This window comes from Bombus terrestris, chromosome 10 (genome assembly GCF_910591885.1).
Source record: "Bombus terrestris chromosome 10, iyBomTerr1.2, whole genome shotgun sequence".
Taxonomy (NCBI): Eukaryota; Metazoa; Arthropoda; class Insecta; order Hymenoptera; family Apidae; genus Bombus; species Bombus terrestris.
Genome location: NC_063278.1, coordinates 14,472,284 through 14,496,873, shown reverse-complemented (window position 1 = coordinate 14,496,873; position 24,590 = coordinate 14,472,284). Strand labels below are relative to the sequence as shown.

The 24,590-nt window shown below is 34.1% G+C and overlaps 1 protein-coding gene across 2 annotated transcripts in view; it reads left to right on the top strand.

Annotated features, from left to right (window-relative positions):
* Positions 1 to 24,590, top strand: part of LOC100651590 (cadherin-87A) — a 513,470-nt gene that overhangs the window by 252,684 nt on the left and 236,196 nt on the right. For both annotated transcript variants that reach the window (XM_012319874.3, XM_012319875.3), the window contains one exon: positions 12,905 to 12,960. In XM_012319874.3, the coding sequence (XP_012175264.1) occupies positions 12,905 to 12,960 (56 nt within the window). The remainder of the gene's footprint in view (positions 1 to 12,904; positions 12,961 to 24,590) is intronic.

The following is a 24,590-nucleotide window of genomic DNA, read 5'->3' as shown; positions in this document are numbered from 1 at the left end:
TAATACTGTTGTCGGAATTTTTGATTTTCTTCGTCTTCCAATTGTTTCTTTGTATTCGGTTGATTTTCACATTACCACTTAATGTCAAAATCCGCAATCACTTAATTGTCAACCCAATATTATAGGACTGAAATTCTTCGCTGTTCGCTAAATCGCGTGATAAGAATAAAACAATTTGCAATTTGTAATAAAATTTGTAATACAAATAAAAATCAAAAAAGAAAATATTTATAATTTCTGCTGTTTCGTACAAACAGACATAGAAATGAACTTTCCCATGTTAAATCACAATTACAGATATGAAAATCGAGCGTTAACGTTAAAGTCCCTTTCTTGATAAGATCTGAAAAGAATTTTAAAATCTCGCACTTTCTTCATACTCCTACGCAAGAACGCAACAATCTCTCTGACAAGTATCAGATTAATATTCTGTTAAATAGAGGGAAATTTCAACAGGCACTGTAGACACGCGTTTTAGCGAAAAAGAAATTACAAAAGGATACAACAATGGCTGTTCACATCCTACCCTTCTCTATTTACGAACTTATCCATTGTTCGCTACTTTAATGCTTTTTCTAACGTATACATTCCTTGCACGCGTACTTTTGTCCAGTACCGCGATTCACGTCTGCATTTCAGCCTTCCCGCCTGCCACAAATTTCACTTTTCACACGCAACAGGGTGTTTCAATTTGCACACATACGAGAAAAATGAGCGTCTTGCGCGAAAGCGAATCGCACTTACGATATGCCATTCACAGTTGTGAACCTGAATGTCGCTAGATATTTTTTTGAAGTATTTACAACGGTTCGACAAACGATTGGTCGGTTCTTAGTGGATTAACTGATCTTTTCACGACTCGCAAAAGGGTTAATTTGTCAATTTTCTTGGACGAATGACGATACATGGGTCACAGAGATTTTCCAACGGACATCCGTGCGAACTTGGTTCCCGATATTTAATACCTAACTATAAAAAAGGATTTTTAATTTATCTTTGTCTTATTTTTCTACTGCCATAATCTGAAGCAGTTTCCTACCGAAAATGAACTGACTAGACAAAGTTATCTTTGCGCCATCGAACGCGACAACGCAAGTGATCTATGGTGGGTTGGCAATTAAGTGATTGCAAATTTTGTCATTAGGTGATATTGACAAACTCCGCAATCACTTAGTTGCCAAGCCAGTATTCTTCCCTAACAGCGCAGAGTTATAAACGTGAAGTGTTGCTCGATACACCGGATCAATGCTGGCGAACCTTAGCTTCGGACCTTAGGAAACTACCTTTAGATAGTATCTCTTCATCCTCTTCGTGCTGAAGGTATTTGCTGATACAGCGTTTCATTCTAAGGGTTCAATGACTACAATAGATATTCTCACACCCTTGCTTCCGTTTTGCTGTGTCTATGAAAGTTAACGTTCCATAATTTGGATAAAAGATCCAATGATTACACATTTTATCGATAAAAGTGTATCCCCAGGGTCTGTTTATTCGTTGTATGCGTTACAGTATATACGTTCGGTTGCATTATCTTCTTAACGAATATGTTGATTCTTTAGGTAAAATGATTTTAATCGTAGATAACTGTAGTTTATAATCAAGTAGAAAATGGACGTCTATAGATTTACGACTTTTATTCGAAAAATATGCATATAAATAGAGTAAAGAATCGAAGAAGTTACAGGGTAGATTCTGCTAATTCTAATCACGGAATGATTTTTTATTTAGCTTTTGTAGAAAATATGCAAATGTCTGTTCACAGATATGCTTAGAAATTGATTTTCATTTTCAAAGTAACGAAGAATACTTATAAGTTTTAAGAGTTATAGGCTTCATTTGTTTCCGACATGGAACCATTTGTTTAATTAATTCTTTTCTATAAAATATCCAAATCTCTTAATTATAGAGAGAAGTCGACTTGGCCTATTCAATTCTTATTTTCCATCGAATTAAAATGAAAATTATATTACTAGTTCATTATGGTAACATGTTATATTCAAGATATTCAAACTAAATGTTAAATTTTCTAATTTCACGCTAATGTTCGAAACTGTGAAACGAGTTCTATTTAACTAAAACCATAGGCAAATCTGAAAGGAAAGAGTATGGAAGATCGAGAAGTATATATTGTCCAATCCATCTTGCAGCTGAGCTTCCGCCTACGTGTTGTCTAAATGAAAATGGACTGGTGCTCCATCACGCATAAACTACGTGTCTGAAACTTGCTGTAAACATGCTGTCCCCAAAACTTTAAGTAATTTCCAAACCTTCTGGTCTCAAGGTGCAGTGATGTATGACGTAGGTAACATTGTCGCAAGCTAATCGAGCGGAGTTGATTTTAATTGCTAGTTGATTTTCCTACTCTCCATTATGAACGCTTGCATTGCTAAAACTTATATTTATTAATAACCATATTGAAGCTAGGAAATTACCGAGAAGATACGTGCACATAAAAATGTGCTAAATGTTGATCACCGTACAGCGTATTCGGACATGTACGCTAGAAATTAATCGCCACGAAGTTAAGGAACTATAAAGTGAATTGTAACTTTTATATTCCTTTTTGTGAAAATTGTACGTGCTAAAATATACAAATAATAAAAGAATCGCTATAATACGCGACTCAATAAATGTAACTTGAATAACTCTTTTTAATCAAAGCGACTATTTCTTTATAATTAATTCAAGAATAATTAATTCAAGAAATGTAAGCGTAACCTGAGTTTTATTCTACGAACCTACTACAGCGATAAATGTGTAGCGACACATGAGTTAGAGGACGCTTCAACTCATGTTATTTTGCCTTGAGACATTGACACCGCCATGAGCGCAAGGAAATGAGTTACAGTCAGTTGTCGATCAGTTATCAACCAGTTATCAACCAATTATCAGTGATCTGATTAATGACTAATTAGCGATCCTATTTTATGACTTATACACTGTACGAACGTCTCCAATTTATTATTTTAAATATATTCGACGATTTCAACAACAAGCAATAACATTTAATAAATCTCACGATCAAACATCCTACACAAGTCCTCTACAAATGCAATTTTATCTATTCGTTTTCTAAAAGTTGTAACTTAATGATATCAAAAAATCATCTCTATTTCGTAAATGTAACTCGTTTGGCAACATATAACGTACAGTATATAGTAAGATAATTCTTATACGGAGATTTCAATTTCCAATGAAAAAATACGCTATAAAGCAGCTATTAGGTCATCCCATAAGTTCGTTCCGTTTTTCGAGCGGTTATATATGTTAAGATTGTTTACATACCTTTCAGTTTCATGAAAAAATGTAATCCCCCTCTCGTTGTACAACTTCTTCTCATTTTTCGAGCGTATTGGTTCCTTATCACCGTATATTTGTAAATCGACACATGAAATGTATAGACAAAAGTCGGCACGAACTTATGGGATGACCTAATACTTTCGTATCTCATTTTCACTGTCTTCTAAGATATTATCGTATATCCTACGCAAACACATTATTAATTATTATTTTACTCCAGTGTGCTTACTTACCTCTTGCAAAACAGCGAGAGAGCTTAAGCGGAGTATGTCAATGACTACGATTGCCTGAAATCGATGAACAGACACGTTCCAGTTGATTGGCTTTCTCCAATGAATGATTTAGTTGCGGATAGAAGTTGAACAGGTGACGACACCCTTGCGAAACATTAATGCGATCCACGTTGTCCAGGTAACTGTGGCTTTAATAGTTGATGCAATTAGCTCGGGCCTTATTAAACATGTCCAGTTAGGAGGGAAGTTAGCTTAGTCATATCGCGATGAAGCACTGCCGTTACAGTGCAGTGACATCGTCGAGTACGTTCTCTTGTGCATGGGTGGTGATGTAACTGCGATGTTCAGCGTTAACTAATTAACGCGCGGTCATTTACCGATCTCTGTGGAAGATGCGCCTATTCGATAAAACTTTGCTCGAAGCTTTTGTGCTTCTCGTTATTATGCCGTAACCTTATTATGCCGCTGCAGGTATAACCCTATCGGTAAAATTTATTTTAACAAACTTGGACTGTGTGTTAGGTCTGTGCGAACATTTTCGTTTGCTTTTTTTCGCGAAGAAATGAAATTATCTCTTCTCGCTTTCTGCTATTTTTTCTCAATTTGATTTTTACGTAATGAATTCTTTGGTGTATTCTCTCATTACTATTTTTATTTCATCGTTTGTATTATTATTTTATTTTATATTATGACTATTATTATTCTTTCTTACATTTCTTAGTGAAACGTCGATATTTTATTTGAATAACTGTTAGACAAATTCAGTGAATAATTGGCGAGGTGAAACTTCCACAAAAACTTCTAACTGCAGGCCACTCGTCTTCAAAAATCTGATCTGAATGTTTATTTCGTTATGGTATTTGTTAAATATATGTCAGTAGTTAGCATTTGATTTTATCTTAGATTTTAAATGCGAATTAGGAGACGATATTATTTGTAAGGCAAGGTAATAAAAAATTCAGCAATCGCAGTAGAATTAAAAATGTTCATAATCGTCTGTCGAAATCTTGCACTGGAAAGCTTTAACACTTGCCGACTTTTGTGTTCAATTTGCATATTGTTATACTCTGTTTACGGTGAAATATAGACTAGCAGCACAAGTGTCCTGCACAGCGACAGAATACTGACGGCTAAACTCCGCTGCGCATAGTGAAAGGGTTTAATATGTGCGGGCGACGTTAATTAGAGTTGTCATATGTTTTGCATTTTCTTTGTTAATATCTGTCCTACATGTTGCCGAAGAGCACATGCTGTTACAGATACAGGGAGGAAGATTCATTGCGGGTGTTATTTACAGCCAGTTTGATTTACTGTTTAATGTAATTTTAAGGCCCATACACTGTCACGGTAATTTTGTCGAAGTATATTGAAATACTTTGCAAGCTGGTTATGTAGCTAAAATTTTTGTCTGCTCACTTCTACGATAGAGTTTAGCTCTAATTAATTAAGATAAGAACCCAAGTAGATGCACTGATGATGGAATTTTAATGTTCTTAGAACATTATTGAGGTATTAATTTGAAACTTGCCGTGTAAAAGAAATAAATCGAAATGCATCTAATCATGCACGCAGGATACATAATACAAAATTATAGCACTGTTTCGAATAATTGACTCAACTTGATACATGTCTTGAAACATTGGCATACATCTCAGCTTATGTAGAATTTTACTTTATTTATCAGTGCAATGTATATTTTCGTTCAACTGCAATTAATTCATCATCATTATTTTGCACTTTACAGTGATTTATTTCAATATTTCTCCCATCCACTTTCCTCGTCTCACTCACGCTAGTCATTGTTACTTAACGACTACAAACTGATCCAACCAACTGCGTGCATTAATTACCTTACTATCTCGATCTACTTAGCTTCTATCTTAAACTATTAAACTTTCGTCGGTTGCTTAAAGTTTGGAGTTTGCAGTAGCACTGCTGATCGAAAATTCTTGGTGATCGACTCAGCTATCAGCAACTTGAACGGGCCAAATGTTACCAATTGATGTTCGCGAAATGTCGATTCCTAGAATGTTGGACGATACTTTCGATCAATTTGGTTTGGAATAAATTTTACATTCAGCTAATGTATATTATATTCATAACTGTATTTATATGTTATTACAAATGATACAATATATAATTACAGTAAATTGTAATAAAAATTATAATTATGCATATCCTAAAGTAGATTTTTTTTATTATACCCAATTGTATTAATATGCCCTTACGTATATTATATTTATATCTGTATTTATATGTTGTTATGTATAACACAATATATAATTACAGTAAATCATAATAAAAATTATAATTATGCATATCCTAAAGTAGATTTTTTTATTATATCCAGTTGTATTAATATACCCGTACGTAAATTATATTCGTATCTGTGTTTACATGTTGTTATATATAATACAATACATAATTACGGTAAATTATAATAACAATTATAATTATACATATCCTAAAATAGATTTTTTTATTATACCCAATTCTATTAATATACCCGTACGCATATTATATTCGTATCTGTGTTTACATGTTGTTATATATGACACAATATATAATTACAGTAAATTATAATAAAAATTATAATTATGCATATTCCAAAGTAGATTTTTTTATTATACCCAACTCTATTAATATACCCGTATGCATATTATATTCTTATCTGTATCTATATGTTATTACATATGATAAAATATATAATCACAGTATATTATAATAAAAATTATAATTATGCATATTCTAAAGCAGATTTGTATATTATACACAGTTGTATTAATATACCCGTACGTATGTTATATTCGTCTCTACTGCTAGAAATATTTTTTGTTATTATATCCAATCGTATTAACACTCTGGGGACCACAGGCGCGAATTTGCGTCTTTCATACTTCATGCGGTATCCTATACAAATTTTAACTACTGTTAAATAAAACAATAAAAAAAGCAATGAATGCTATGAACGAAAAGTTATGAAATTGTTTTTACATTACATGTTTGAACAATACGAAACCGTTATCAGTACGTTAGATATAATATTGGTCGCTTTGAATCTTTTTCAATCGCTCCAAGAACACCCGGGAATTCGGTCTATATGTTTGTCAGAGCAGCCGGTCTCCAGAGTGTTAAGTATGTATATTATATTCGTGTCTGTTGTCAGAAGTAGATTCTTTATTATACTCAATCGTATTAAGCATGTAGGACAATTTGAATTTTTTTTAACTAATTTTCGATCAATTTTTCTAAATTTAATATCATAAAATAACTTTTATCGAATAAAGGCAAAGTCATAGAAATGTCTTTCAAAATTACGTCAAAAGTACGTCTGCTTTTCATAACTATCCAGCAGTAAATAAACAAACTTCAATCGGTAGGTTGCATAATCAATACAATGCGCACCATAGCTGTGGAATACGTGAACTGTATGGTGTTGATCAATAGCGCGGAATTATTGCTGAAACGACAGATAAGGCAGTATCTTTGTCAAGGCGATAATGATACCACTAACTAGGCTACAGTGTGTCCTCATTGTGTATAGTCGGTAAACGATAAATACATTCTCTATTCTCCTTTGTAAAGTATCATCAATGTAACAATGACACAGTTTGTCATCTAATGAATTGGTCCCTATTTACAACTGATGTTGTAGCAAACGTGGTTACGTTAAGGGACTGATTCTATAGTTGCTGTGGTACCATTCTCACAGGCAATTGGACGACAAACATTGTTTGTCCCATCGATGCACATCCGCCGTTGTTTATGTTCGGCTATAGGTTGGTCATTTAACGGAATTGAAGGATTACCGTCGAATGACGAAGTCGATGGCTGAAGCAGAGACGCTTTAAAAGCATTGAATATATTAATACATTAAACGCGTTTCGAAATGTTCTCGAGCGAAGTGTTTCTAAATAAATCTTTTGATATTATAATGCGAAGGAATAAAAGTTTCCTCTTCTGTAATTCGCATTAGCATCAGACGTATTTACATCTTCCACTTTGTATTTTTATTCTTGAAACGCTATCGATCGATAGTTTCTTTCGTTCGTCTCAATTGATTTTGTTAAAGTATGCAGAGCATTTGGAGAGATATTACAAAGGACTTTATTCTAATATTCGCATAACTTTGCTCGCTACGTGGGAGATCGCCACGAGATTTCACACTGCGCTTCTCTCTTTTGTCTCAACGGAGGCCTAAATCATCATGCTACGCTCACATATGTACCAGGCAGGGGATGCATACTTGTGTGTGTTTTCGCTCTACGTTCCCTCACTCTCGCACGCACAATTCAAATGTACTATATATTCAACACATTTAATTCGTTCAGTGACGATTCAATGGTTAATTCAGAGAGTAACACATTTCTTAGATTCGAAGAATTTATATGGTCTTGATAGTTGGAAATAATTATTCATTGTCTTTCGTTAAAAACTTCTGAAGTTTGTCTTACTTCAATTAGATGTCTGTTAAATTACTAAATTATTATATACTTAATTAAATGATAAAGTTATTTCAATTTCTCAAGATTCTGAAATTTATTTGCAAACAAATATATCTGTACGCCACAAGTTACATCTCTCGTCTTCCTTTCGTAGTATAAGTCATAAATTTCTATTGTTTTTACGACACGATGTAACGCGAATATAGATTTCCTCCTTTTTCCATGAAAATTATTGCTTTGATAATGCTATCAGACGTAGGATGCTCCGAGTTGTGCAAACGACAGACAGACATTTACTGATTTCATTAGGTATAAGGTATAGGTATATATGTATGTCGCATACATACATAGCACTGACGTCCTGCGGTGCGTGCTATACGCAGACTGATGCCACTGGAATGCATCGACCTCAACGTGCGTTTTGATAGTGAACGCTGCTCAATGCGTCGATGCTGTGTGCCGTGGTTTCCATTTCGCAATGCCTGGTATTATCGCAGACCGGAATCAAAGCGACCGCAGGCCATCCATCACCGAAATAAAGCTCCATAAATCATGAGAAAACGAAAACTAGCGCTTTTAATGCTGGCCTCGGTTACATTAAACGTTAGACGGGCAAAGATATATTAATCGGTGAACTTAACATCGAACTTTCGGAGCGAGGACATGAATATCAACCGTTGGATTGTACTGGTTAATTTTTGTCGTCGTTAAGAATTTGCAGCGAGAAGAAGAAAGCGTGTGACGTTACTAATAACGAAAAGAGAAAGAGTGGATTTGTGTGATTTGAAGTAGAAGATACATCTGTGTTATTAACGTCGTTGCATAGTAGCTAAATGGAGTTATTAGCTATTTCGATATTTTAAGCGTATCATATTATTTACTAGAAACGACATTGAAGAAGAAGCTTCGTGTTTTTATTAAATTATAAATATGGAACATATAAATATGGAGAGAAAATTAATTGCTGCCAGAAATATGAATTATAAATTTCAATGTATTTTTTTACATTCAGATTACCACTAAAGTCTATTTAATTATTACAACAAAATTATTTCATCAAGTACTCGCCACAGGTACGAAATGGTACAATTTTGTTACCAATTCAATTTCATTTTTTTATATATCCTGGAATTAGATCGTTGTCAAATATTATTTAACTAATAGATGTGTGTTTAATTTCCACGGAGAATGATTATGAAACATTTTACAAACATCAATTGACTGTTAAAGAAAGACGAATTTGACCGCTTAATCATAATTCCACTACATTTTGTACGCTATTAATTACAATGTCGGCATTCGCTTCTTCGAGTATTGTTAAATTATAATTATACATTTGGAACGTAAATCAGCCTGATGTGTCTTTCGACGATATCACGGGATAAATGTGTTCCGGTGCTTCTTGGCCGCCGCGACTCCAATGTAACCATTATATTCAACGTCAGCTAATTTGGTTCTCTGACACGTGTATACAAGCTTTTCGCATACGATTTAATGGCAGACATCGCCTCTTCCACCGACAATATCACCATGTCCGTTTCACCGTGATAACGAGCATTATCGTCAGTTGCATCGTTATACTAACGATGTTGGAGTTTTTTAGACCATGTTACGCCATCGATGAACACCATATATACAGATGAAAGGAATATTGATCGTATACTTTCACGAAATGTATTTAAATAATTCATCAGTCTTTCGTTGCCTATAGAAATAAAGATATTATAATAAAGGTATGCCAAATCATGATCGATGATATTTTCATATTACCCAATTATGTTACAGATCGCTAATATCTTTATAATTAGACTAATAAATAATTAATTAATATATACACACTAATGTACATATAGATATTAATATACATATACATATTCAAAATTACAAAATTACAGAGAGACATTAAATCAAATCAAGTTGGCAGTTACTTTCATCAAATCCATTCGCTTTAGTTGTAACTAACAAGTAATTGAATGAATAATTTACTTATTGTTATTTCATTTGCTTCAGAATTAAGAATTAAAGCATTTCAGGCGTCCGTGCGATCTGAAACATTCAAAGAATCTCATTTGCAGTCCTTCGTGCGCAAAATCTTGTTCAAACATTTTACGAATACCGAATACGTTTCTCCCTTCGGGAATCACGTACGAGAACGAAGGGATTATGGCGAGAAATCGCGACAGAGAACAGCGCTGATCGCGTGGCAACGCCTCGTAACGGAATGCAGCCGGAAGTGAACTGTTTCCTTGCGGTAAATGGCGACGGTGCCGATGTAGACACCCTGTGGATCTCGTGTACGTTCGCGGTCGATGCATCCACGACATCCAGCGTCACGTAATTGATCCGTAGTTATCCGCAAGGTTGGCTAGGTGCATATGTTGGCAAACGTGGATTGCTTCGTATGCGAATCCAATTGTGTGCATGAATTTTGTTTCGCTTGCGTACTATGCAATGGTAAGCAGCAGTAGGCGAGTCCTGCTCGGTTCCCGACCTAATTGATCGGATGACGTTGCTAATTGCAGCATCAACTGGTAAGGAAAACAGATGAAGGAAATGCGGTGTTAACGTCGTGAATTTCATATCTGCGTACGTGGTAATTGTGTTCGTTTGAGCGTTTGCGTGACGTAGCGGAGATGACATAGGAAGTTCGTAGAGATGTTCTAAGATAGCAGCTCGTTTTATGAGTATTTTTCAATGATTTTTGGCAACTGTCGAGTAGCTTCACGAAATCTTTCTGGAAAATTTTGTGAAGTAACAATAAGATACTTTAACCCCTTAACCTACAACTACGGGCATAGCCCGTAGTACGATGATCAGGTCAAACGTAAATATTACGAGCATAGCCCGTAGTATGTACTACACAAGTCGCGCGAATGGCCCGAAGGCTACGCGAGTTTGTTTACGTTTTCAGCCCAAAATTCTCGAACGTAAATCGTAGGTTAAGGCGTTAAGTAGATTATTTTTTAATAGTAAAAGCCTTCAAATACGTTTTTCAACATCTTGTTGTTAAAAAACAGAATCTTTGTAATTAATAAATTCCGGGTATACTCACGAAAATATTTCAACTGTTACCATAGTTTATGTGTTATACGAAACATGTTTGTTAGCACTGTAACGAGACGCGATCGCCATGATTAATCAAATTTAAAACCGATCAGAAAATGTACATAGAAATCACAAAATATTTATCGCCAACATATATTTAGTAAGAAATTAGTATACAGCATAAACAGCCATCTTAAGCACGTGCAAATATTAAATACGGTCCGACTGAACAACAAGGTTTATTAATAAAATTAATGTAACTAATTGGTTACTTAAATAATTTTGTAGTTTCTACGAAATAAACACGAACAAGACACGACCGCCATGATTAGTCAAGCTTAAAACCGATCAGAAAATGTACATAGAAATCACAGAATATTTATTGCCAACATATATTTAATAAGAAATTAGTATACAGCATAAACAGCGATCTTAAGCACGTGCAAACATTAAATGCGACCCGAATGAACATCAAGGTTTATTAATAAAATTAATGAAACTAATTGGTTGTTTAAATAATTTTATGATATCCACGAAATATTATAGTCGCGCTAAATATCTTGTTAATTCTAATAGTCGAACATCTACACCGATGTTATTTAATTGGTTCAGCGCGGAGCGTTTTGCTTTACCAAATTGAGGTTCTCTTTTATAGCGAGATGTAGATAAATGGAACATCATTAACTTGCACGCGAGCCTCATTCATTACATTTCGTCAACACGCGTTAGGAATGGTACTTACAACTAGTTTACAAGTCTTGAATAAACGAGGTGAAAAGCGATACTAACAGGGAAAGCGTGGATCGTCTCATTGTTAGTTTTCCTGTCAGTTTTTGTCATGACTGGATGGTCTCGTGTGGCTGATTAGTTATGCACCGTATTCATTGCATGCGCCACGACAGTTGCCTGTATTTTCAGACTTGTTTTCCTGCAACAGACGAGTACCTACTGCGTTGTGCTGTGTCGTAAAGAATTCTCCACAGTAAAGTATGACATTATGCTCCCGTACTCATTTATATTTCAGTATCATTTCTGTTAAAGCATAGTACATTATACACACCGAGGGCGAACTCATCCGGATAAAATGCCTTTATAATTTACAACTCGAAACGTTGACCAACCATAGACTTACGCTAAACGAGGAATATTTTTAACAGTCATCTTTTTTTTCTGCAAATTGTAGAGGAGGATTTCAGGAGCGAAGATGTTGCGCAAAATAAAAATAAGTTTTCGATATTTGATAGAGTATAGAAATGTATAGAGAGGTATAGAGATAGATACACTATAGCATAGTATAATATAGTATAGCGTATAATAGAGAATCATTTTATTTAAATAAAAATGTTTTTATAACTTACGATCCTTAAACGTTAACCAACCGCCTAAAAATTACACTAAGGAAACTCCAAATTTGATTTCTTCCGACTTGGCCGAAGACTTTCATCTGCTGCTGTAGCAAAAAGAAACAGCCCAATATATAATTTATATAATAGGAAAAATATATAAAATATTCATAATGAATGTGAAGCAAATTTTTATCAAGCTTTTATTTCTTTACCATTTAATAACATTTAATAGCACCCTAAATTATGTTTATATTTGATTGTATCTATCGATTCTACAAATTTGAATCGTATTGCATCTTTATTTGAATCAGATAAATTTTCTACGTTCTTGGCCTTTCTATTTCGAGGTACACGAAGTTCGTCTGTAATTTATCAGGCCTGAACAGAATCTAGCCATCAATTGCAAATACTTTCGAAGAAATCAAACAATTAATCTTCGACTGGAACTGGAATTATAGTACGGTGACTGTTTTATTTGCCCACTGTTACTGACTGAACGTTCAATCAATAATCAACACGTTTCTTTTGCCTGCAGGTTTTCCAAGAAGCTCGCGACGTTGCTGGCAATTTGTCTTTTGGCCACACGCACTGGTGAGTGATTCTCTCTGCTTCTCTTCTATGTCTAAACGTTCTATTTTGGCAGAATTCCAATGTTTTAATCTCTGGATCTATTGCAAAAGAATTTGTGCAATCGCATGGAAAGACAATAAATCCTTTCTAAATTTCAATCGTTCGTACATTTTAGCTAAATACTTCCAGCTATTTGTAGTCTGAGATTTAATTATCAAGTCGATTCCTAAGTTAATTTTGGAAAAGATTTATTCATTCATCTGATATGATTTTGTATGTGTAAAGAGGAAAAGTGATTAATTGATTTGACACGATCCGAGGTAAAATCTTCTTTTCACCTATGATTTTAACGAAACGATTTATTCAAACCGTTAGATAATTTCGCCTTAGACTTCAATATTCCAAATGTCTGTCAATTCCAATTGTTCGATATTCATTGAACTATATGGAAAGTTTCGGTTGCAATGGAACTGACAAGTTCATATACGTTCTAGGAAAACAGCTATTTGTATTTCAATTACTCTTAAATTAAATTCTATATTAAATATATATTAAATTAAATTCTATAAAGTCGTTCCTTGAAGTATATATAGTAAGCGATCTTATCAATTAAAATACTATGAAATATATAAGAAAGAATTATAACATACGCAGGAGGAATAAGATAAATTAAGATATTGTACAATCGTAATTAAATACATATTTTTGTCCCTTACTTATTAAGCAATACTGTTTCGATAATCGAATGTTTCGTTATTCGATGTTACAGAAAGCAATCATTCCGTCAGTAGTAGGTATCCTGATAATCGAAATTCTACTATGTATATTTGTTTTTCGTTACCGCGTAATATTGTTCAGATAATGAAACTTGGATGTTCTAATATAATATTGATCATTCTTGAAGCATAAAATACCTAGCAAACATGGCAGTTACTTCAATAAAATACCTAGGAAGAAAATTATTTAATGAACATATTGTTTACCTCAACTATTTAGGTACTATTGAATTGACAACTAAGTTTTAATACCACAATCACTTAGTTGCCAATATCTTGAAATAATTGTGATTTTTCTTCCAATCGTTTCATATTGAGCTACCAAACGAAGTAACTTTTCATTTGGTATTTTATATTTGAAAGATATGTAGTGTTGGAGGTTTCCAATGTTGGTAATAATCATTTCATCAAAATATACTGTCTGTAAGAAGCTTCTATGTGTATATATACAGCTTAGGCAACACCTCGATACCACTTTCGGCAAACATGACTAGCCCTTCGCATGCGTACGTATATGTATAATCATACATAGGAAGTTCCTGGTCTTTTCGAGTTGTTGGCACAAAATCCTTCTTACGACCCACTTACAAAATTGTCAGAGCTTTTACCCTTGGCACTTTCCCTCCTTTCTTCGAGATATTTTCACACCCCTTCTAGTTCAGCTTTTGCAACGTCCTGACCTTCTTATCGTATACGCTCTTTGCGTAACACTCTTCACATGAAAATTTTAGATAATATATATTGCTTATTGCTTTGCAATTACGTTAGAGCCGAACTAATAGACAGACAATCCTGTTCGAATAATGGAATTTTCCCATAATAGAACAATCACTTTTCTGCTATAAAATTGTATTTCTTCAAACGCAGATTAAAATTAATTGACAGCTTCTTTAAACATTTATGAGTGTGATGTCTTTTTCGTTACTAAGTTACATAATTTTTTCAATATAAATAACCGCATAGAATTACAGTCTTCTTGTACTTCGAATCATCAAAATCTTTCTCGAATGTCACGAATACTCGGCTATGACGAGGCATCTTTCCATTATCACTTTCGTTTGCTGTTTTCATTTGAATAAAGTCGTCATTATCGTCATCTGTGTCGTGATGAAGCCATTTCATTACGTCAGTATAGTTGGGGTTTCTTCTCTACTGTATACAGCATCTGAAAAATCTACCTGCTTTTCATAATTTTCAATATCGCGTTGTTGGTTTTTAATATCTGTGATCATGGCTTTCAAAACATCGTGTATTTTTACCAATTCTGTTGCACTTACGCTTCCAAGTTTTTTATTTACGTCCTCTTTTGCTTCTCCTTTCTCTTATACATTCTTGTAAATTTTTACGACCGAGACTCGTTCAATCGAAAAATGATAGAATTTTTACTGTTTATATGGACATTAATAAGACATGTACATATTTGAAACAGAAAAATGCATCCATCGTTACTGAGAAACATTATGTTCGGATAGCAAAGCGTTCGAATGATACAACACTCGTATATTATGTTAGGCTTTGGTTTCGAATATTTTAATATTAGTATATAATTATATTATAATATACAATACTATATATTATTATTATAGTTATACATAGTATATAATATATTATATAGTATGGTATATATTGTATTATATTATAGTATAGTATATAGTATATATAATATAACTATAATATACTATATATAACTGTACTAATAATATGATATAGTCATATATAATATAGTATACAGATTACAATATAACTATAATAATATTATATACACTATAACTATAGTTATATTATGATATAGTATATAGAATATATTAATATATAGATTTTATTCTGATAGTGGGTATTCGAATAAAGGGAGTTTTGCTGTATTTATCTGTTTATTTCAACTATCCGCTGCATTTACTTTCAATTAGTCGAATAACGTCCATCCTTGTCACGAAAACAAAGATCAAGGAAGACGATACGAAATAAGGCGCGAAAAATGCGAAAGCAGGAAAAGAGAAGAGAGGGGCATTTCCTTGTTCCGGTTAGGGGAAGCAGGAACCTTCCACCGAAGGATCTTGCCATTTTCCTTCTCCTTCTTCCTCTTCCTCTTCTTCCTTTTTTCCCTTCTTAGAAAACCGCATATCTTAGCGAAGCTGTGAAACGGATTTTCCAGCGGAAGCAAACGGAAGAAACGTTGTTCTCCCTCGTTTCTCCCTTCTCCTTCGCGCCTTTTTTCTCTCAACGCTCCTGTCCTCCGGCTTCATCCACTTTTCACCCCCATATCCGCCACCGTTTTGGATTTGTTACTTTATTTACACGCGTGCTTGTTTACTTTTCGCGCATCACTCGCTCACTCGCCACGACTGTCTCCCCTTTTCTTCCATTCTTCGCTGTTTTCGCCATCATCCCATTTTCTCCCCCAAGCTCCGATTGTTCGTGGCAACGGCGCAGCTGCATCTGCTTTCCAGGGAATTGAACGTCCTTAAATCTCGTTCGGATCAATCGAACGAAACCGTTCAATATAATTGCGCCGACTTTAATATTTGAAGGGGGCCATTGTTCAGAGTTTAGTTAATCAATGGCGTTATGTACTTGTAAATAGTTTGCACAGGTAATAGAGCAGTTTCATACTCAGACGTATATAATATGTCTGGACGATTAAGTCGTCGAACGCTTGAGCCGGGCGTAATTGGTAATTAGCCGCACGTAATTAAAGGAATGTAGGCTGCATGCGTGTATGTATTGTATATTTTATAAGGTTGTTTTATATGTTTTCGATTATTACGTGCATTCTGCAAATTTTCTCACCTTGAAATTTTCCGTAAATGAATGGACGTTTGTAGTCCAGTACAGTAGAATATTCGGCAAAAAATAATGCAGTAGATAAACGAATGCTCCGATAATAAGGGAAAGTGCATTAGTGTCCGTAAATCATATAATAAAATCGTAGAAAACATTTTGATAATGTAATATCGTAGGTGTATTTAGGCTGAGTTAATTATTTAACTGGTCAAAAATTTGCTAACTGCTCTCACGATATTTAACTATTTACATTTTCCTACGCTTCGTATTAAAATTTCGAAAAAAATGAGGTTATGACAAAGTCCAATGCACCTCGGATAATACGAAACTTCGGTTAACCGAGACTCCACTGTAATTACAATCTCATTTTATTCTTTTTATATTAGACGTTCTAGTCATTAAATTCCAAAGGAAAACAGTGGATTTTTTTTCTCATTTTTTGCCCATACAACCGAACCAGATGCGCATAGCAGACCATTTATTTGTATCATACGCCGGCAACAGTAAATTAACAACGCTTGAATTGTATAAGATAATTTAGAAGCATCTTTAATCATCCTATTGTACGAGATATTTTAATTCTGTCATCGATAATGGTTGTCGATGACCATAAGATCTCATTATCGATAATGGTAACAGGTAACCAAAAAGAATCCTGACATCGATTATGGATACCGATAACCAATAAAATTTTGATTAGACTTTGGTTTAAAGGACATAAAATTATCGTCTCTTTTTATTGCAATTTAACAGTTTTCAATGTGCCGAATGCAAAAATGCAAGTTTTAACTTTAGGAATCCAGTGGTTCGAGAATTATGCACACGTGAAACAGCATTTTAAGCGTATTTTGATGGTTAGTATGATATTGCTTCCATCGAACTGATATCGAATTGAACCTAGCGCAAGGATAACCGGAGAATAAAACATAACCCAAACCTAATCCAATATTCAGAATTTAAAATTCTGCCGCAAAGTGACCGACATCCACATTTGCATTTGTTAGCCAGCATTTTGTGCTCATTGGACGAATCGTGGAAAAGTTAACGCGGAAAGGCCAACGTTAAAGCGAGCCGTCAGGTACGCCGAAAACGTTCAACTTTACATAACTTTTAAACTGTTTGCTGGATTCCTGAAACTAAGACTTGCATTTTTTATATATTTTTATTATAATGATTATTCCTAGCCAAAATCTTGACCTATGCTATTGTAGTATCGTGGACGAGAGACCTAAAAGATATCGGGCGAACTATAAACAATGTTGCGAGAAAGCCGAAGTGCCGACAGGCCCAACGATGTATCGTCGGTCCTTCAATCGAATAGTTTCGCGGAAAAGGCCTACGTGACCCTGGCCACGAGAATACGTTGTGGAAAATGTGCGTGGTGGCTAAGACAAACGACAAAGGGATGCTAAGGGACAAAGACGAATTAACAGTCCGTGTCAGTTGAGAAGTCAGAGAGGGCGAATTGCGTTTTGGAGAGAGTGTGGTCCGCGTGAGAGAGAACATTGGAACCGTAGTGACGAGAGTTGCAAATCAACTATTTAGTTGTGTCAACCATCGTTTTCTATTTAATCAACATCTGTTGTAGTGAAGAATCCTACCTATGATCTCTTAAATTTGAATTATACCTGTTACGATCCCTGCCGTACAGGTGTCACCGTTATGCCGGCCGTGTAGAACATTAGAATATCTGGAACCGAGGCGAGGATATAGTTGTATCGTCTCTCTTTCTCTCTTTCTCTGTGCTTTCTCCTCTAATTGCTGCACTGTCGCGTCGAGTCAGAGATGAATCGCAACGAACGGTTTGCTTTTCGAAATAAATGCTTCTTTTCGTTGGTGATATTCGCGCCGCGTCGAACGCGTAAAAAAGCTAATAAAACGTACCGGTACAGGCGTACGTACGGTTTTTGAAAGCAGACTTGTTTGCAACCACCTCTGTGTACGATTGATCACTCAAAGGGCAACGTTTGCCCGCTCACGAATACGCGTCAATCACGTTCTAACGATGTATTCAAATACGACGCCGCACGTACGCGTGTAATTGGACTGGAAACGTCTGCCGGCTGGATGATTTTCAAAGGTCTATTGATTTATTTTCTGTTTGCCGAATTATGATATATTTGTGTGGTGTTATTTTTCCAAATTTGTAAATATTCTTATGTATAGCAAGCAGCGGTAGCAGTTTGCAGATATATTAGTAAGAGATTGACCAAGTTACATATACAGAGTGGAACGGTAATCGTAGTACAATCGGTCAGAGGTTGATTCTACGTAAAAAAATAAGTCGAAAATGTAGAATAAAATTTTTTCATATGACGCTTCGTTTCTGAGGAAATCGAGTTTGAAAATTCGTCGGATGTGCTTCAAACTTGGCTAAGTGGCGACTAGGCGAACGAGCCACTGGAGGTTACTGTACACGTGAAAATAAGTACAGAATGTGAAATAAAACTTTCCCGTTTGGGGCATCATATTCGAGGAAATCAAATTCAAATATGTTTAATTACGAACTGGTCTCGTACACGCGCATGATACATTTTCGAACTTTCGATCTTTTTCGCAATGAAGCATCTTATTTATTTTCAAATACATTTTAAATCCCTGTCGACTATTTGCTCTTGTTTAGCCCGAAATTAACCAAATTTAAAACATTTAAGTAAATTTTGTCGAATCTTCAAAGCCGATTTTCTCGAAAATGAAATCTCAAGATTAAAAAATGCTATACTAAACTTTTTCCGTATTTTTTCACGTAGTGCAGCTCCTGCCTGAAGATACTACGATTAACACCCCACCCTGTATAGATTAAGATAGATTTAAAAATTTACACACGCTATATGGTGACACTATTTGGACAAATTAAATGTTATAAATTAATGTATCTCTGTTTGTGGTAACACACATATGAGAAAATGCTTCTAATATCGCCCATAACAAATATTTTGAAAAAAAAAGCATCACCAGAAATCAACAAGGGATTAAAGTCGTAATCGAAAATGTATAAAAAAACATATTTTGTGTACGTGAAAGACGAATGATGTCTCTTTCGTTTGAGACTAATTTAATATAAAATTTTGTCTTACCCTAGGTACACTTACGATGCTAATAAATTTTGCAAACTGGAAAGTACAGAAAGTTATATAATGGCACAAACATTATTTTGTTTCATTTATTCGAAAATTTTATTTTGTATAATTTATTTGTGATAAATAAATTTATAGAAGTTTGATTTTCGAGGAAACAAAAAATGCAGTCGATCAATTTGAATTCTGAAAGGATCTTGTAAGAAAATCATAAATTATCATTAAACATTAAAATTAAACATATTATGTTTCAATGATTTATGTAATACAAATTTAGAAACAAAGATTTTAAGATGTAAAAAATATAATATAAAACCATTTCATTATTTTTACTCTATAAAGTTTCTTTTTTTTTTTTTGCTAAACTTGGCTTTTTAAATATTCATAAATACGAATCTGTGTCGAACATTTTGCAAACATGGAAATGGTTGAGAAGATTTTGTTTAAAATTTCAAAAGTATCCTATTTATTAAAAAAATTTCACTAAAATCGTGTGGTTTTAAGTAATTACGTATGCATATCGTTTATGTAATCGACTAAAATTTAGTTTAAGAAATATTTTCCATTCGTTTAATATTCTATATTAATATTAATATTCTATATTCGTTTAATATTTCAGCGTTTAAAATATTGCTCTCTATATTGACACCATAAACGGTTTTGAAATGAAATATTGTTTAAATATTACACTAGTACGTATAGTATAATATAAGAGAAAGTATAAATGAATAATAACAAAAGTACATATGTCATTCTTTTAATCCAAAATACATAAAATATTTAAATATGAAAACGTTTCTTGTTAACAAATTCTGTCAAATACCATTCAAAATTTAAATGACAAAGTGAGTTCGACATTTAAAAATTATTAATATCGTGAAATAATGTCGAATCTAACGAAAAGTAACTGTAAATTCTTATTTTCTAAAGAAATAAAAGCTCAGATAGAGAAACTCGAAGGAAAGCAATATAACTTAGAAAAATAAAATAAAATCGGAAACCCGGAACACTCGATAGTCTGGACAACTCAATTGATACATTAATCTTCCGGCAAAGAGAAAATCCAGGAGCGAATCTTAGTTTAGTAATCTCATTCTTTTTCTTACAATTTATAACGTCGTGGTATAGATCACAGTTTCAAGTGCAATCCACGTTGACCACAAGTTGTAAAATGTAACTTGCATTTAAAGCATAAATATTATTGTTATATTAAAGAACATATCAATGTTTGAAACGTAATAAAATTAACATTTGTAACGATCTTGTGAATTAATTGCTTCATTTGTAACATGATTCTTTCGAAAAGTCATACCTTCCATCGAAGAAAAATGGGTCAAGGTCATAAAACATATTAGCTTCCATTTCGAAAACTGGAATTTATCGTAGAAATTTTTACAGCATTGGCAAACAACTTTTCGTATAAACTTCGAATCGAATTTACGACCTGCTCCCGGATTTAATTTGAATTTTACATGTGATACTTACCTTCTGCGTAAGCGATTGTAATAAACTTTAGTTAGTGGCCAATAAAAGTGTTTGACATAAATATTTGCGTAAATTATCATACGAAATTGGCCGGGTTTAAGAGCTCAGATTTCTATGATTTTAAAAATAAGATCGTACAACGTATATAAAATTCCTTGAAATGATACGAAAGATAGAATTTTCTTTGATAAACGAATTCAACGAGCTTTCCTAATACATTCGCTGTTATTGACGCATGTGGGGCGTCGATTGAATTTCTTAGTCAATTCTGCATCTTGTACAATTGTTGCATTTTAAAATTACTCAAAAAAATAAATAACATAGTGGATAGAATATTGGGAGAAATATTATTACGATGGAACGTGCTTTACCTGGATTAATTGGCAAGCAGAACTGTTCAACTGATGGAATAGTTCCTATGGTAGCGATTTATTAGTTATAACCTGCAGCTCTTATTATTAGTTCGAACAAGTAGGAGCTGATGTTTGGAAAACTGAAGTTGAGCAGTTGTTTCTGTAGCGCATTCAACGTGTGATCATATAACTGAAATTATGCTTGTAAACTATGGTTTGGATAAGGCTATGCATATAGCAACAAATTATTATTCTGACGAATTAGATCAAACGCATACAGCATTTTCCCTGCAAATGGTTCGTCACTAAATGTTCCTCACTAAATGTTCCTCACAATTGATCGGTCGTTCCTTTGACACATCGCAAAGTTCGATGGTTGAGTAAAGTAACCTGATGCAAATTCAATTATCCGTGACAAACTATAATACTAATCATCCACGAGACAATGAAGAAACTTTTTTATTTTTTTTTAAATTAAACTTGTACTAACGTATTTGTGAGATTTTTCTGACTAAAATGAGTCTAAAGGAGATATAGTTTAAATCACATTTACATGTAAATTTCATAGACGAAAGAAAATAAGTTAATGTGAGTAAATAAGCAAATATGCTTCAAATTATATCGTGTTTGGTCTTGTTTTACTCAGACAAACCTGGCAATTACATTGGTAAAAGTTTTATTCGATAAAAATTGCAAACAAAAAAGTTCCATTGTTGCATTAACATTGTGTGACCGATTCTCCCACCTCTTTCTTGTTCACTTGCGTTGTCTTTTTTTAACGTCGGCAAAATGCTGAGTCGTTTCTATTACATACAATCGAGTTCTATACGTTGTACGTGATAACTCATCTCCGAGGAGTTCAGATTTCCTATCAGTTACGCGGAAGATAGTATACATAAATTCTTATAAATGTATGGAATCCGATGTTCAGGTATTTCATTCTACAAAAAGAGTAGTTTGTCAGAACACGCATCCACTGTAATATAAATCATTGTCTAATAGAGCGTAGTTCATTTTGCATTTCTAAAGCTGATCACTCGCCTGTTCATACAAAGGAAATGCAAATTATAAATACTGTGTTTGAAATAGAGATATTTCTGATGAAAAGAAGAATTCAACATCAAAAATAGGCGTCTGTTGTGTATAATTACCATAGAATTCCATGTAAATTGCAATTGCCTTCTTCATTACCAAATCCAAACCAAACCTGAATCTAATGCTAAAAGCTATTGCACGGAAGAACTCTATTTATTGGAACGAAATTTTAGTTAATCTCTGTTTAATTGAAGATCCGTCGTCGACAACAGTGAATTGATTTGTCTGAATGATAACTACGTGGTATTATATGAACGAAAAGTAATAAGTAGCGAAGAAAATCAATGAATTCTAATTATATATATATATAATTATCGATTCTGGAAAATCGAGTTTATTTTGGGAATAATGAAATTAAATACAATAGCAGTTAATAACAAATCTACTACAAATTTTACCTGAAAAATTGGGAATCGATTTTCTAAGTCCTAAATTACTGTTCTTCTCTCGTGATCTAATCTATTCAGCAAAATAACTGGTGGTAAAACAAAGCAAAAGTAAAAATTTCGGTTGGCGGGTAGTTTGAATTCTATAGAATTTACATATATAAAATATATGTATGTATGTAATATATGTAAATATATGTATATAAAAAAGGATAAACTGACTGTCTGTTCTACAGCTTCAGATAAATGAAGTTCTACTGTAATATCAAAAATACTTTTATATACATACAGAATAACACGTAAAAGCTGGCACCACGTGATTCCTTTTAATTTATTATCCTCAGCTTAGTTTTCGAGAAAATCGAATTTGAAAATTTATCAAGTATTCTTGAACGTGGCTAATTGCGGACTAGACAGAATTAGATAGTAGACAGAAAGTCATTGTACGTGTGAAAATAAGTCGAAAATAAAATTTGTCCGTCTAAGGATCCAGAAAATAGAGTTTGAACATATTTAATTACAAATCGACCTAGTATTAGATTGTCCGGAAAGTGTCTTTCTTTTACAGACACGTCTTTTACAACAACGCATCTTTATACAAACATGAAACCTAAACTGTCGAACGTTGTGATCTTTATTTTGATAGAACAAAATGGATCATACGTAATTCGATAAAATAATATAAAACGAAAAATGTTGTGCATCCATTATTTTCTTATAAAACGAAAGAAACTTTTCGGACGACCTAATACACGGTTTTTACAAATTTATTTTTCTCGGAAACAAAACGTCTTGCGAGGAAAATCTATTCTACACTTTCGATTTATTTTTACACGTAGAACGATCTGCTATCAATTATTTGGTTCTATTCAGTGCAGAATTAGTCATGTTCGACTCGATAAATTCTGAAATTCGATTCTCCCGAAAACTAAGTGAAGAACGAACAAATTTTATTCCGTATCTGTTTCTAACAAAATAGTATTTTAACAAAATCTGTTTCTACTAAATTCTGTATCTCAAAATCTCTACCCAAGCTGCGATTGTATAGATACGTATGTACATGCTAAATTACTGAGAACTGACCTTGACAATATACATCGAGGTCCACGAAATTCACGAGGCGTGCCATTTTCCATTTAATTAGCTCGTATTTTACTACCTACCAGCGAGCCTGTTAATCGAATAAGGACGCGTATCGATTCAGTTTACATACGCTTCCTGAGGAATCGATATCGTTCGTGTCTTCGGACGTGTACTCGTCTACGTGATACGACGCGCACGGGTGTTCGAATATCCATCGGTCACCCGGTTTGCGCACTGTCATTTCGTCGGTGAATGTGGCTTCTGGCCGGGAGATTCATTCAGGATCCCGTTAAATACGGCTTCGTCGAGGCAGAGCAACGAGTTTCCGATAATGCCGGATGCAGTCGGCCGTATTACTGGATAATGCGTCGCTCGCTCAATAATACGCGGCATCCGTGTCTGTTCAATCACATTTGATCGCTTGAAAAGTCCCGGCCTTCCCATTCATCCGTAACCCTTCTTTTCTCCTATGCTTTTTCACCACCGATGCCTCGTCATACTGCGCCTCCGCGCGTTGTCGCAGTCGTCCACCGTTAGCGTTTCTTCTTACCAATTGCTTCCTCTCGTTCTCTCCGCTGGTTATTATTTCTCCTATGTTCCGCTTCGGCCCGTTAA